Source organism: Terrapene carolina, unplaced genomic scaffold, assembly GCF_002925995.2.
Source record: "Terrapene carolina triunguis isolate 2854851 unplaced genomic scaffold, T_m_triunguis-2.0 Scaffold113, whole genome shotgun sequence".
NCBI classification, from domain to species: Eukaryota; Metazoa; Chordata; order Testudines; family Emydidae; genus Terrapene; species Terrapene triunguis.
Window position 1 is genome coordinate 20,699,700 of NW_020664464.1, and position 16,924 is coordinate 20,716,623.

At 41.1% G+C, this 16,924-nt stretch overlaps 1 protein-coding gene across 1 annotated transcript in view; it reads right to left on the reverse strand.

Annotated features, from left to right (window-relative positions):
* The window catches only part of PTCH1 (patched 1), an 82,692-nt gene that overhangs the window by 22,605 nt on the left and 43,163 nt on the right, over positions 1-16,924 (reverse strand). The window contains exons 13-16 of the mRNA XM_024208970.2: positions 11,224-11,342; positions 8,251-8,650; positions 7,419-7,728; positions 1,757-1,899 (exon numbers count right to left, since the gene is read on the reverse strand). Coding sequence (XP_024064738.2) covers positions 1,757-1,899; positions 7,419-7,728; positions 8,251-8,650; positions 11,224-11,342 — 972 coding nt within the window. The remainder of the gene's footprint in view (positions 1-1,756; positions 1,900-7,418; positions 7,729-8,250; positions 8,651-11,223; positions 11,343-16,924) is intronic.

Here is a 16,924-nt window from a genome sequence, read left to right on the forward strand (position 1 = left end):
TGCTGCCCCGCGTGCAGCGCTCTGGGGGCCAGGGCTGCACGCTCCCGCGGGGCAGCGTTTGGCTCCGCAGGGAGGCGAGGAGCCTCATCTCATGCCATGGTAAGGAGTCCAGGGCCAGGGGGGTTGGATAAGGGGTGGGGGGAGTCAGGCGACAGGGAGCAGGGTGGGTTGGATGGGGGTGGGATCCCGGGCAGGGGTGTTAGGGACGGGGGGGTCTCTGGAGGGGGCAATCAGGGAGCAGAGGGGGTTGGATGCAGCATGGGAGTCCCCGGGTCTGTCAGGGGGCGGGGGGTAGATAGGGGTCAGGGGACAGGGAGTAAGGAGGGTCCTGGGGGGGCAGTTAGGGTGGGGGGGCCTCTGGAGGGGGTGGTCAGGGGACAAGGAGCTGGGGGGGATTGGATGAGTTGGGAGTTCTGGGTGGGGGCTGTCAGGAGGCAGGGGTGTGGAGAGGGGTTGGGGGGGCAGGGAGCAGAGGGGGTTGGATGGGTCGGGAGTTCTGGGGGTCCTGTCAGGGGGCGGGGAGTGGTTGGATAGGCGTGGGAGTGGATAAGGGTCGGGGCAGTCAGGGGACAGGCAGGGGGTAGGGTCCTAGGGGGGCAGTCAGGGGACAAGGAGCAGGAAGGCTTAGGTAGGGGGTGGGGTCCTGGGGGGCAGTTAGGGGCAGGGGTCCCAGTAGGGGGTAGTCAGGGGACAAGGAGCGGGGGGGTTGGAGGTTCTGAGGGTGGCAGTCAGGGGGCAGGAAGTAGGAGGGAGTGGATGGGGCAGGGCTAGGGCGGGGCTCCCTGGGTGCACACCCTAATGAAATGGGCTGCGCATGCCTATGATTTGGGTGACTAGCCCAGGCTCCTGCCTGCACTACTTTCTATTTTTAGCATGCTGGCTTGAGTACAGCTAGTGTGGGTATGTCTATGTGAGCTGGGAATCACTCTTCCCAGCTCAAATGTCGATGTACCCTTAACTCATGATAGTGCAGGAGTACTATCGTTGGGGTTGCCAATTTTGGTTGGATGTATTCCTGGAGGTTTTATCACATGACATAATCTTTAATTAAAGATTACTCTTTAATTCCTGGAGACTTCCGGACAATCCTGGAGGGTTGGCAGCCCTCACTATAGTATATTATGGCTCCAATACCCTTTCACCCACCCTTCCTAAAAAATGTCTCTTAAAAATGTGCCTTTCCATTCAAATTGTTGGGAGCAAACTGAGTAGATGGGAATCTACATTTTAAGATTTCTATTCACCAGTCACAAAAATAAAATAGAGGACAACCGTATATGACTGATTCTTCACATACTTTGGTGTAAATCAGGTGCAATTCCACTCAAGTCAATGGAGTTCAATCTGATGTAAAATTGGAGAAGAATCAGGCCACGCAAAGCTCAATCCTGCGTTCATATACAAGGATGCAGCTCCTATTGTGTTCAATGGGAACTGAGCTCATGCATTTAAGAGCAGAACTGGGCTCAAAAAATATTAAGTATGCACCACCTAGTATTTCATAAAGATAGACATTTGTGACGGGTGCTTCTGAATATTACAGAATGCAGGCTCGATCCTGCAGTCTTACTCCCATGAGTATTCCCACTGAAGCAAGTGACATTATTCATGTGTGTGAGAACTGCAGGATCAGCTTTATAAACTCAACAGATACTAAAAAAAACCAACTAAGTATTCCTCATTTCTTCTACAACTCCCATTAGTTTGTGCATTTCCACATAAACAGATATGGTCACACTGATGTACGGGACAGTACCTGACTGATGTCGATGGGCTTGTCGCGGTTGCCTGTTTGCACCAGAAGTTTGTAGGCCAGAACAGCATCATCAGATCCATTTTTATAACTGTTGTATGTGATTTTCCCAGTTTCCCAGTCGCTGTCAAATGCATCTTGAAGACCTACGGTGAGTTGGGAAAGGGGTGGGGAAGATTAAACATGCCGATAAGAAACCATCCTTTAAACAAATTACAGTTGGGAGAATCAAAAGTAATTACTCTTTTTACATATATATCTATTTTGGGCCAGCCTGTAGCTTTCCTAATGAAGCTTCAGGATGATGTAAACCCAACCCCAGTCTCATGCTCACTGCGTGGCTGTGTTAGGGCTCTCCCCACATTATGGCTGGAGTGCAGATGCACAGAGTCCAAGCTAAGGTCCGCTACAATCCCTCACCCTCCGTGAAGGGGGTGGCAAGAAGGAGGAGCCTTGGCTTTTGGAGCTGGCTAGCAGAGATGAGCTAGTGAGAGAGTGGGTAAGTAACCTGCACTCAGAACAAAGCTGCAGTAACCGACTGCTCCCAGGAGTCAGTGGGGAGCCGGGAAGGGATTATGACTTGGGGTCACAATTCCTTCTCCTGGTGGCATAGCTCCACATTGCCCCATTCACACGGCTAGGAGTTAGGTGACAACCTAGCACTCTGTAAACCAAAAGACGAGGATTCACTGAAGTCTTTATTAATAAACTACAGTTGTGCAATGCTAATATTTTTTTTAAAATGTGTATCTCCACTCTTCGCAACCCTTGCCCCCACACATTACTGAAATCTCACCCGACACTGAATGGCACCAAAACAGAAACTCCATTGACTACCATGGAGTTAAATCAGGAAGGAATTTAATCCATTATCTAAAAAGAAACACACTCCCCATACTGTTCCCCCTCCTCCCCCCGCGCCTTCATGAGATGCTGGCGAAGCACATTAGCACTCTCATTAACTGTCTTGTGCTACTGCAGAGCGCTAAAGCAATAGGCTCTATGATATAACCAGAAATTCCACTGCAAGGGGGAAAATAAAACCACACTCAAACTTTCAACTTCAAACAACAACTCAGCTGCTTCTTGAGCACAGCGTGAGTGAACACGATTTTGTCAATTTGTTCCATCTGTTCAACTTGTGTAGCTAATACAAGTCGTGGGATCTGCTGCCAGCACGTGTAAAGATCACAGCCAACACCTATTCACTCTCAACTGTTATTTTCCTCTTTGCCACCCTTTCAGGGTGGGAAAGGGGGGAGAGGAAAGGGGGAATACCTCACAGCACAAATTTGGATCAGATTTAGAACAGGAAGCCACAATCCAATGCAAGGAGGCTCTTTGAAAACAGATGACAAACCGCATGTCCTGGGAAGGGAAGGAAAAGCAGAGGGGCAAAAAAAAAAAAAAAAAAAAAAAAAGCACCGACCCACCTCACAGCTGCCCTGAGAGGTTGTAATCAAAACCATCATTACAGAACTGATAGGTTAGCTACAGCTGTAAAGAGATAAGAGTGTTGGAAGAGAAAACATGACCTAAATGACACACAGCCTTAGGGCCTGAGTGCTCATTCTCCTTTACAAGTGCTTACCCCTCCCCCTGGAAAGTTGCCTCCCATGCAGACATCCATAATCATACTCCCCCCTTCCCCCACTAAAGCCAACAGGTTCAGAACAAAGCAATAAAGCAAGCCTTCTAAACCCAGCTCAGACAGTACTCCAGCCCCTTGCCCAGAACAAAGGGAGACCATTTAACACCAGATACTCTAACATCATCTAAGCAACTCCAAAGCATGCAATATGAAAGGTCTGTTTGTTGGGCACTCGCAGTGGGCAAGATATAACTTAGGAAGTGAAAAATACAAATCTCTCCTTCCTGAATACAGGTTTATTCCATTAAAACCTCCAGTGAAATGGTTATAAGCACCGGTTGTGTTATCAGAATAGTAATGTAAAAGACCATGTTGGGAGTTAAAGGAGGGTTGTTCAAGAAGAACGTGGGAGAGGAGGAGAGACCACCAAAGAAAAGACTGACTTGTAAGTTACGATAAACATAACTTTCCTTGGTAAAGTGAGCACAAGATGCTATGCTAAACAGACAATATTTGGGGCCAGAGTTTTCAGATTAATAAATGCTTCATACAAAGGGGACAACTAGATACACAAATAACCAGAATTAGCCATTTGCATTCAAAATTATTCAACTTGTGCTTTTTGTGATTTTACATAACTAACCTGCATGAAAATCTGGTCTTTTCCCCCTCCCTTTATACATAAAAAAAAATGGATCTTCGCCACAAACTCCAAATCCATTTTGAATATTTTATGACTTAGATGGCTTATTCCCTTTATGTTTTTACTGGAATAGGCACAAGTACCAGCACCAGTTTCTTATTATTGAATCGGTACATTGCTGAGATCTAGAGATGTCAGAAAGAGTACCTAAGAAATCATCTTTAGGTGTGTATAACTTCTTAATGATTTCAAAATCGCTAAAACTTACATTACAGACCACCAAAATTACCATGACACTTTTAAATAAATAAATAAAAGTTGTGAATTCAAAGGAAAATATCTTCAGTATGAGCAGGTCATACCAACATTTAAGCTACACATTAAAAGTACAACCAAAAAACTAGTATGTTTTAAAAATAATTGTGATCAGCAAAATCTTTCGGAACAGAAAGATAAAGCAACTTGGTGGTGCCTTCCTTTGGAAAAGCTATACAAATGAAGGCAATTTTTAAAATGGTATATGCAGGAACATAGGAACATAAAATTTGTCACATGAAGCAGTGACCTATGCTTGATGCTTCACACAAGGAAGGTGAACCTCCTCCCTCCAGAGTGCATCTGGCCAATTTTGCCATACTGTACATGAGATGTTGGGGATGAGGGAATGAATTCCTTCCTGACCCATGCGAAGAGCAGGCACTGTGAAGCACAGTGTAGGATTACCCTTTGGAAAACAAGGGTAATTATAAGTCAACGGGGAATATAAATTACCTCATTTACATCCAGTCACTTATATACACAAAGTTCACATTTCCAGTTCTAACTGAAATTATTAAAACGTTAATTCCTTTCCTTGATATTTTCAGATAAAAGAGAAAGTGCTTGCATTATAGAAAATCAAGGAGCAAGACAACGTTTTAAAAGATTTTGTGGAAGACTGAAGCCATATAACTCCACTGAAAATAAATCAGTGGGAGTCTTGTATGGCTAACGCCAAGCACAATACTTTGATAAAAAATGCTGCTGTTCACATGCTATTGTTACCTACCAAATCCACCGTGCAAATATTTAGGTGCCTACCATATTCAGCCTGCAATCTGTGCATTGACTTCCTAGTGAAGTCAATGGGAATTATCACTGTAGTTCAAGCACATGAAATAGCCTTAGTTTGCCATTAGAAAGATCATATCATGTTCTCTAACATACAATCACATCATTCTGATACAATTCCACCGGCTTTCCATTCATTCCAGGATCCAATTTAAAACTGTCCCTCTTCCTTGTTTTTAAAAAGCTGCATGGACCTGTTCCAGCCAGCTTATCTGGCCTTTGCTCTCTTTTTACTTCCTTTCCATTCCACTCACTTAGTCTTGGATCTAGCTAGCACAATATAAGAATTAGGTATTATTATTTATTATTACTATCTGCTCCTTCATATAATTGCATTAGTACAGGTGTGAGAGCTTTCTCTAGTATAGGTCTTAGATCCCTCTCCTTCATCAACACTCCATAATCTTAAAACATCTCCTCTCCTTTGCCTACACTGCTTAATGTTTTTCTCCTTCTATTTTAATCTACACAATGTAGTTGTTTTATATTAGTTGTACAGTTCTTCCTTCTAAATGTCAAGTGATAGTCACATTTATGACCTAAAAAGAACAAGAGTTCATCAGGGCTGAGGTTTTTGTCAAATCACAGGTTTGGGGAGCCTGCTTATTCCACCCTAGTGGTTTTTTGGGTTTTTTTTGGTTAAATGTGTCATGCAAGTTACATCTATTATCTCAAAAGTGTGTGAGTTACACACACATTCACCTCCTCTAAAAAGCTACCTTATGATTGCAAGGGAACAAGGGAATGGTGGATAATGTGGTGCGCAGGGCTTACTCAGTTTTGGGGTGAGCTGTAGAGATAGTGGCTATGCAAAAAGGAGGTGTGGCTTGGGTCAAATCCCTTGCTCGGTATTATCTTCCCAGCAGCAGAGTGAAAAAATGGAGCAAAACGAAAGCACTCTTGAACATGGAACCAGAGCAGTTATTGGTGCTGGTGTGCAGTTTTCGAGAAACTCTGAGTCCCTGTAGGATGCAGCTGTGATTACTGTAAGATTCATTTGTCATATAGATGTCAGATTCACAATAAGCATATAGTGGAACCTTAAAGCATTGGGATATGGAGTGTGTGGTATTCTGGTGTAAATAAATGTGGAGAGACAGATTTGTCTCTGAAAGAATCAGGTACCTGTAATGGGCATGATGACTGATGACCTTACTGTGTCACTGAAAAACAAGCTGGGTTAGGTAGTATCTTCTATTAGACAAGCTTTCAAGCTACACACAGCTGTTCTTCAGACCTAGTGTTTATCACACAACACTGCCAGCAGCAAGCAATCCTGCCCTCTTTCCAGACTTACCACTAGCATTGCATGTTGAGCATCAGCACAAACTTGAAGACACAGAAATAATTTCTACAATAAACACTCTCCCCTCAAGCTAACTACTCATACCACATCTCTTTATTCTGTGTACAGGAAACTATTTGCATGTCTGTATCATTGCAAAACATGCAAAAAAGGGGACACCCTACAACTTCCTGTATTTCTTTCTGTTGTTACCTACAAATTGCTTTATGTAAAAACACAGTAACAGAAACAAATCTCAGTTGAATACCAGCATATAAGTGTATTTGGAAAAGTATATTAAAAACTATTGCCTTTTCTTCTCCTGCAACTAAATTTGCTTCTGAGCAAAATATTCCAAGCAAAACTTTCATTAAATTAACGTAACAGAAGACTGATGAATGAATTTCAGACCTAAAAAACAAAACAAAAACAAAACTAAAGCTCCTCTCAGCCTCAATATATATTAAATACAACAGGGAGCTTGATCATTTTTGGACTGCATGCCACTTAGTGGCTTTACTTTCATCATGCTGCCCAACATATTCTCAGAAGGAAAAAACAAACAAATAAAAATACTAGAACTTTTATGCACATGTTTTCTAGAAACTATTGGCTACATTAGTAGTGTGTAAACAGTTATGGGAAAGTTTAGACTGTCTCCATAGGTCAGCACAATTTATTTTTCAATTGACTAATACTTCCTAAAAGACTTTCCAACATAAAGATGGGAGAGGGAGATGCATTTCTAGGCAGAATTTGATGACCCATAACTAAGAAATGTTAAATTTGCTGCAATGTTACTGTTTATTTTCAGTACTAAAGAATAAATTGTTTCAGAATGAATTACTATAATAATCCTACGCACTTGGCCCCTGATCCAACAAAGCACTTAAGTAACATGCTTAACTTTAAGCATATGAATACTCCCAACTGAAGCCAACGGGACTGCTCATGTACTTGAAGTTAGGTCTGTGTTAAAAACACAGGCACAAAAAGACACCAAACCCCTCTATTAGCCATTCAGCAATTTTCTTACCTTGCAGCCAGTCTCGAAAGTAGTGCAACCACATTTTGGGAAGCTGCTTATTTTCCTCCAACAAAACATATGTAACATTGCTGAAACTTTTGTGAAGGTCATAAAGTAAGTGCTGGATGTTGGGGTAGTCTGCGTTCTGTGTCACTATATACATGTTGTAGAAGGAGAAGTACTTGAATTGTGCAGCAATAAAGTCATATTCTCGGGTTTCCCGTGGTACAATGTCTGTGAGATCCAGTCCATCTCTCACCCGGGTAGTACCGTAAAGACTGACCCCAAGTAAACCCAGGAAAAGGAAAATAACCACAACCTGCAATAGAAAATGGAAATGCAGTAAGTCCCATGTTTCTAAAGAAAAGATGCTGCTTAGGGCACATTAGAGGAATTATTTGAAATTTACTTTTTAGTATCATGCTTTTAACCCTTACACACAATGCACCCTTTCTAATTCCTATTATAGTCAATGGGAGTTGGACCATGCTCTAGACATTTTAAAGGGAACAAAAGTTAGAAATCTATTTTTAACTTATTTTCACTGTTTACAAACTTATATTACAGATGCCAGTGTCTCCCTTCACTCAAAATCTGTGTAATAAAAATACTGTCACTGGACACATTAATAAGTTGAAAGTCTTCAAGTCTGAAATTAGCTCTAAGATTTTAGAGCTCATTTAAGAATACATATTCCAAAATGAATCTCTGCCTGTTGGCAGTGTAATTTACCAAGCTCTAATGTGGTAACTCATATTGCTCCAAAATACAAAAGTCCTTTCCTCTTGGGCAAGGGAGAAATATGTATTTCTGTAAAACGGATGTGCATTTTGCAGGTTACCTTGGCTTTTGGTTTTAGCAGGAATGGAGCGTAATGCTTTTCGGCAAAAGATGAGAGCGTCCATTTAGTACAGGGTGGCTCAAGACAATGCATGTTCGAGTCTGAAAACTGGGAAAGCAAATCCCTTGTCGAGCTTGTGCTTTCTGGGCTCTGGCAGCTGAGGTTATCCTGTGTCACTGTGACTGGCTGCACAGATATTTCTGAGCGGGGCTCTGCTGTGGTGTAGTACACCTGGGTATGAGGGTCATATTCTGTGCGCAGCTGCACTGTAGATTGCATTGTAATCTGAGTTTCATGTGCAAAACTGTGACTGCTGTAGGGTGGTGGAGGGCTGTAGCGAGTGTTATCATTATCTGCATATGCTTGAGGCTCAATCTGAATCACTCTGCTAGTACATGGACTGAAAGAGAAGAGACAAACATCCATTTACACTCATATACATTTTCATTTTCATCAGACTAGACAGGGTAGTCTTTATGCATGTACAACTAATAATAGTTTTTTATACTTTAGTTATATATAATTTTTTGATGAAGGTTTTGTTTTGCACTTGAAGGAAACATTTTGCTAAACATGGGTGAAGAGAAGGTGCCTACATAAATATATGTGTATCTCTTGTGCCTACATAAAACAAAAACCAGATACCAATGTTTTTGTGAGGAAACTAGCATTTGTTCACACAAGCCAGTTAATTACACATGCAAATCAGGTAGCTAGGCATGTAGTTCCACAATTTGCATATACCGACATGGATTTGGGTTTGCATCTGTTGTAACCATAGTAAAGATTAAATTATTCAGAAGAGTAAAACGTAAATACACAATGAACTGAGTTCTCTTGTTAGAGCTATTAAAGGTTATAATTTCAAATCAATCAGCTGTTAAACATTTGGGCCTTCTCATTGGAAACAGTTTGAAAATACTTGCCATACGCTGATTGCATGTTGTAAAAAATGAAGTAAGCATAAGTGAAGATTAATTTCCAGAACAGGAGGGCAACATGATGAGACAAAATTACAGAAGTATTTTCTTCAAGCACTCAGTTTTAGAGTATCCTCTACAAAACATGGCAGCTACCTAGTTTACAAGGACAAAGATGGACCTCGCATAATCAAAGACAAACTTTTTTTCTTTAAGTGTGGGGAGAAAATAAACCTGGTATGAAGCATTGATAATAGAACAACAGTATCAGAAACTTTTCATTGAAGTTACATAAATACAAAAAGATTTTCAGAATGCTGCCTGCCAAAACAAATCAAAATTGCATTAAGTATCTATATGTATAGGTAAGTAGATGGGCCCAGATCTTGATCTATGTTTTGTGCCACTTAGATGGGGAAGTAAATAGCAGCTGTGGGTGCTTGGTACTTCTAAAAATCAAACTCAAAAATGGAGGACCCAAAGTTAGTGAAAACTTTGGGATGTTTTGGTCTAAGTAACTTCCCCAACGTCACATACTGAATCTATGGCAAAGCCAGGAATAGAACCTAAGCTCTGGGTTCACAGTCCCTTGCTTCAACCACTCCCTGTACCCTGAAAACAATGCTAGAGATGACATGGCACGTTCTCCCTTTTATAGAAAGGTTAAATTGTGTCTGGTCCTTAGTGGGTGTGCAAAAGGGAGAGGATGCAAGGTGACTTCTCCTCTCCCCTAACCAAATGCAATGGGAGGGGAACTGTAGTCAGTGCTTCAGACTAGCTCCCCCAGTGACCAGGGGCACTGAAAGCCATTGAACAAAAATGTATACCCTGTAAACGATGGAGGTCGTGCATTCAGTTGCTATTATTACTTCAAGCCAGGGGTGCTGATGTACCGCAGGAACCCCTAAGTTCCAGCATCCCTGCCAGTGACTCTAGCCTTTCCATGGGCTCTGCTCCATAAGCATTTGCCACAAAGCTGGCTCAGTGCATGCGGGAGGTAGGGAGGGGGGCAGAGTTCATGCTGCACCCATTTCCTGGATGGTGGAGCTGATGCTGCAGTCTGATCACTAAGGGCTTGTCTACACTATGAGAGTTACAGCGGCATAACTATGGTGCTGCAGCTGTGCCTCTGTCACCTCACAGTGTTAACTCTCACTGCAGCAATAGAAGGGATTCTTCCATTGCTGTAGTAACTCCACCTCTCTGAGTGACAGAAGCGAGGTTGATGGAAGAATGCTTCCATTGACCTTGCCAAGCCTACAGCAAGGTTTTAGGTCGGCTCAGCTGTGGTGCTCAGGGATATGGATTTTGTACACTCATGAGTGCCATAGCTACGTCACCCTAAATTTTATGTGTAGACCAGGCCTAATTCTGTCCAAGTCTGTCCTGCTGTGGCATGGCCCTCTTAGCACCTCTCCCAGCCCTACAAAGAGCTGTACCCCTAAGTCACTTCCCAATTCTAAACTTTTGGAAGATTTTTTCCCCGTAATGTTTAAAGGTTTCCATGTATAACAGTAATAATTATATAGAGCTGACGATAACTTTAAGTACAAGTGATGCCTTGGGGCCCTCACATTTTGGCCGGTCCCCGAGAGAAACACCCAAAGTGGAATTAACTCTTGCCTCACCCCAACCCACCACCCTTCTACTTCAGCACATGGGCCTCTCTTTGGGATCCTACAAAAATCATAAAAACAGTGAACTAAACACTTGTGGATATTCTCAAAGCATGGGTCTGCTACAAACTTCTGGAAAGTTATGCTTCAAAGAGTAAAATGAGTGTGTGTGGCACAGTATGTATGGAACAGAGAGAGCACTGTTTATTGTTTTACATCTGCTCAGGCAGAAAACCAAGATAGCAAACATGCTTCACCTGTTAGCAATAAAATCATGCTGACATGCTACTATGGGCCTGATCCTGCAGTCCTGAAGCATGCAGCACTCCTGCTCACTGCAGTGGGAACTATTCACACAGAAGGGCTGCTGTCAGAGCCCCAAGTGTTAACCACAAGGAGATTGTTTGATACAAAGTAACACTCCCAGATAGCCTCACCTTGTAAAGCAGCAGAATATATCCAATCTCCTGTCCTCCCGACGGTAAAGGTCCATGCTTAGAATAGCAGGAAAAATTAGCAGAACCATGGCAAAGTTGAATACCACAACAACAGCAGCCTAGAAACCAAGCGGAGGTAAAGAGATGTCATCACTAAGCTTCATGCTTTTAGGACACAGGCTTAAAAAGCTTACAAACTCCTTTCAATTCCAACATGTCTATCCATTTGTCATGTCAGCTCAAGAGTACATTCAGACTTTAGCCTGGGGGGCTGAGAGAGGTATTTTTACATTCCTATTTCATTGTGGTGAGTCAACTGTATTTAATTAAAGTCTGTAATATTAAATTTTATATTGTTCTTATGTACGTCCACCAAGACATGGTGATGGACATATTTTAAAACTGAAAAAATAAATACAATAAATTATATTTTTGCGAGAGAATTGTATTATTGCCGTTTTAATAATGCAGAAAGAAAAAAACCCAGCCTGGGGTTAAAATTGTAGCTATCAATTTGAAGGTTATGAAGTCATTTAGCTACCACTATAACATTACAGAATAGTGTTAAATCAATAATGGAAAAAGCTCTAATTAAACTTTAATGAAAATGCTAAATGTAGTAATGTACTACTCATTTGATGTAATTAGCTAAATTCCAGCTATAAAAAACAGAGTAATATTTCAGGATTATTTATAGAACTCCCCCACTCAAGTTTAATACAGTTAGATTAATGAGCCAACTTTATTAAAATAACTATTTAAAATGGAACAAGGATATTAAATATTAATTTTAAAATGAACATTTAAATTCAAATCTCAACTGTTCCCCTACGTATTACTCATAAACACATAGGGTATAGCACATATTATTGTTATTTATTTGTTCTGTAGTAGTGTTCAGAAGATCTGCCATGGACCAGAACCCCATTTATTAGGTGCTGTCCAACACAGAACAAAAAGTTGGACCCTGCCCCAAAGAGCTGACAATCAACAATCATGAAATGATAAGTGACATGAACAATGGGATTCCTTTACCCGATTAGAGGGTAAAGAGTAAATTAAAATACACATCCAAAACCATTCTCTAAAACACATTAAATACTATGAACGACCACAAAAGATACCATGAATAATGGAAGGTCTGGGGGCGGGGATGGAAGAACAGCATGTAGAGAAAGAAGAAATTAACCCAGAAAACAAATCCTCATTTCAAACTCAAATGAGCAAAATGTTCAAAATTATTCTGAAAAAAAAAATCAATAAGAAACAACATTAAACTCTTTGGGTACGGCCTAAGTTACCAACGACATATAAGAAGCATGTTACTCTACCGTGGCTCAATATGTGTGGCTCAATCTAAGGAAATGGCATAAATGGATGACATGTTCTTGCCTGCCTCCCCCATGTAACTTCTGAGTTGTATGCAATTTTGGCCCAAATTTTCAAAAATGGTCACTAACTGAATTTCGCGGGTTTTGAGTGCCCAAATTGCTACACCTTTGGCCTGATGATTTTCAGAAGGGTGAGGACTTAATACTCCAAAAGAAGTCAATGGGTGCTTCAGGTGCTCAGCACGTCTGAAAATCACACTCCATGTGTCTCAAAACTGGTAACCCCGAATCTGTGGCATCCAAAATTAATATCCAGTTTTGAAAATGTAGCCCGTATCATGTGGCCTTGGACAAGGCAATTTTGACTTTTTCTGTGCCTCCTCTGCAAAACCAGAGCAATAAACCTCCCAATGGTGTTATGAGGATTAGTTAGTGCTTGCACAGTACTCAGAAGTTATAAAGCACCAATTATTATTACAACTTTCTGAGAATGACAGAACCACTAGTGTAAACATTTTCTAGTTATATTAATCCTAAAATTGTAAATATACTGTACTTTAAAGCAGTTTATGCTTCTGCTCCTTTTTATATTAAGATCATTAACCTGATTAAAGCAAGATTTTCATACCACTGATCTGACTGGAGATGTAACTACTGATAGAGTTTCTTTAGCGTTAAAAAGGCTAGTTAGCATTTAACCAACACTTGAATCTTTCAGGGAAAAGATCCAAGGACCATTCCATGATTTATAAATACCCACACACAAAGGTATGTAAGGTCATAGCCAGGACTGCAAAATTAAGTGATTTCCTTTTGATCCTTTCTAGAATGGATTGAATCTGTCAGGAAAACAAACTGCTGCTTTAGCAGGGGAGGTATTTACTGAGCCTACTTTGCAGAAGTTTTTTTAAAATTATTATTATTCTGCGAAGTCAATCACGGCTGAAGTATCTATAAAGGATGAGTAATTAGTTCAGTTAAAGTAAGAGCTTCTGTCAACCTTCCTCCAAACTTTTTGAGATTTTGGTAGATCAGTCAAGCCCTGCTCCCAATTTCCCAATATGGTCCCTAATTTTTCCAGCATCCACAAAACCTTCTAACTGGGCCCCCAGCTTCATAGACACCCTCCTCCCCTACACTTCCACATACAGCCCTTACCTTACTGGATTCCATTGTGGGTACCAACAACCCTTGGGTCCCAGTTGCCTTGGGGCTCTATAGTTAAAATTGCATTGGGATTTGTACTTAAACAGGATTAAAAGGATTCTACTTCATACTCTAATGAGTAAATTTAGTCTCCACATTAAACATAACTACTCTTCCTAGGACTACTGAATTCTCCATAATTTTGGTCACAGATATACTGACTTTGCCAAAGAAAACATTTTTAAAACAATCCTTTTGTGAAATTTCCTTCAGAGTCTCATAGTTTTATGGACTCCTCTAGCTGAAGTATCCCAGTCCTTACAAACTCCAGACTTACTCACCCACTCACACAGAATGACATCTCAGGTATAAGATAGTTTTTAATTTTTAAAATGAAATACATCAAGAGTTGTTCTCCTTATCAATCTTAACTCATCATCTCATCAAAGAGAAGCCAATGGAACTGATACAGCCTACCTCCCTGAATCCCCAGATCAGCTCCTAACACAGGGGTAGGCAACCTATGGCACGCGTGCCGAAGGCAGCACGTGAGCTGATTTTCAGTGGCACTCACACTGCCCGGGTACTGGCCACTGGTCCGGGGGACTCTGCATTTTAATTTCATTTTAAATGAAGCTTCTTAAACATTTTAAAAACATTATTTACTTTACATACAACAATAGTTTAGTTATATATTATAGACTTATAGAAAGAGACCTTCTAAAAATGTTTAAATATATTACTGGCACGCGAAACCTTAAATTAGAGTGAATAAATGAAGACTCGGCACACCACTTCTGAAAGGTTGCCGACCCCTGTCCTAACATATACTGCTGCCTCTGGGGACCCGGGAAGCAAAAAGAGCAGGAGGCTTGGGGGGAGGGGGATGAGAATCAGGGTTAGTGGGTGGGGTCTGCAGTGAGGGAAGGGGAGATTAAGGAAGAGCAGAGTTTCTATGTGCCGATGTATCAGGACCTCAAAGGCTCCTCTCAGTGCTACTGTTTGTTATGGAGGTTTGGTGTCTGGGTTGAGTGATGTTTGGGTATTGAGGCATGTGAATGAACTTGGGCCTTCATTGACAATTTCCTTGATTTGTAGTGATTATGTCAATAGGAACTACACCTTAACTCTAGTTAATGAAGTCTGTAGTGTGGGAATATAGTCCCAGACTACAGGGAATCTGAAATCAGCAGCCACAAGAACCAGCAGAGGAAGCTGGGACTGGGAAGAGCCTCATGCCTCCCTCTTGAAAAGTCAACAGAAGTTCTGGGATTAGTCTGAGAGGGAAGGAGCTGAGGCCTCATTTGGGGGTGTGGGATGAAGGGGCTCTCTAAGGAGTGAGCATCAAACACATTCCAAGAATTTGGCTGCTTTCTCTGAACCAAACTTAAACATTTTAGTAATCTGCTGCTGTAAAATCTGGTGGCTGCTGCTGCATCTGTTAACTGAAATAAGAGAATGGAAGTCTGTGCTGGAGTCACTGAGGGAGAAGGTAGAAAGGCTGGTAGGTTGGGGCCCTGCCCAAGGTATGTGCTAGTCTTTGCCATTCCTGGTAGACCACCCAAGCAGAATGGGTGTGCTGCACAGCCAGAGGTGATGAGCAGATGAGGAGGCCTGTCACAAAGACTTCCACCTTATTGCCGCCTATCTGCAACTCCCTTCTGATAGCATACATGTCTTGGATTCTCCCCTCCCCCAGCTTTACTTTTGCTCCTTAAATCCTCATGACAGGAGCAGAGAAAGTTTAAGGAGTTGGAAAAGAGGAGAGGGCAAGCCTTTTCTGTGTTATTCCACAGAGTAAGATAATGAATGAATTTAACAACTTACATTCTCTCTCTCAATAAAGCACAGGTATCTCTTTCAGCTACACAGTATGTTGTATATTATGAAAAAAATCTCACACATGGCAACCTACTTTAATATTTAGGAAAAAGTTCATCATTCTTGCATTGAGGAAAATTGTTATTGCTACAATTTATTGGGCTAAGTTCCATGCTTGATTATTAGAATATCCAAGTAACCCCACTACATATACAGGGCCAAATTCAGCCCTGGTGTAAATGGGCTAAGTTCTATTGATTTTCATGGAGTTGTGCCCTCTTTTGCCAGGGCTGTATTTGTCCCATTAATTCAACAGGGTTGCATAGGTAGGGCAGAATTTGACTCAGTTTTTATATTCTTCCACTTCCTCCCCCACTTAGAAATAAAACAAAGAGCTATTTTTGAAGATGTTCTTACAGCAGATTTGGCCAAAACAATTCACAGATTTCTTTAATCGCCTACACTAATTTTAAGAATATTATACATATCTACAAATTTAGGACCCAATCTTGACAGCCCTCTAGGAGGTGAATTAATGCGAGTTCGGGGTTGCTCATCTCAAATTCTATGCCCCTGAGTTAAACGATTTATGAAAGCAACAAATGACAATAAATAAATAAATAAATAAACAATCACATAATAAAAGCTGTAAAGCAAAACAAACCCCCTTGGATAATATGTTGTAGAAGCTCACTTTAAGATTGCTGATTTTCATTTCTTTATATTTGATAAAGGCTAATACATTATGTAAGATCTGCAAAAGTTACAGAATAAATTTGAATTTAAAAGAAAAACATTAGTCAACTCTTGAGACAGCAGCCCCCTATTTTGTGGGCTTTGAATTTCTTAAAGTAACTGAACAATTCAGAAGTATGGATGAGCTACATTAGCTCCCATAACAGAAGATCAGAAAGAAGAAAGTGTTGATATGCTAGGCTGAAGGTTGTGTTCTCATTTATAGGCGCTAGTCAGGAAATCATTTATTCTCCCTCAGCAGCTGGGTTATTTTACAGATCCTGGCCCTCAAAACCCATGGAAGCTTTGACAGCTATCTTGCAAAGTCTTGAGGAAAGTGAATGAAGAAAGAAATAAGCAACCCTCTTTTTAAGCCCATCTGCTAAAAGTTTGCTATCTAGATTAATAGAAATCAGCATCTACGAAAAGAAAACTGCTGTATTTCAATGCTTTCTAAGCTCTGCTAGGAAAATGTCAAAGTCAGCAAGGAGTTCTTATTTAAACAAACATGAATGAGCGGGAGAGGGAGGAAGAAAATTGTAAATAAAGAAATCCACATGTAAAAACAGACCACCCACTAGCATCTTACATGGTTAACTGATTCTGAATGCTGTGATTAAATGCATCACCTGATTTTGATTACACCTGGTGAAGCAATACAGAACAAG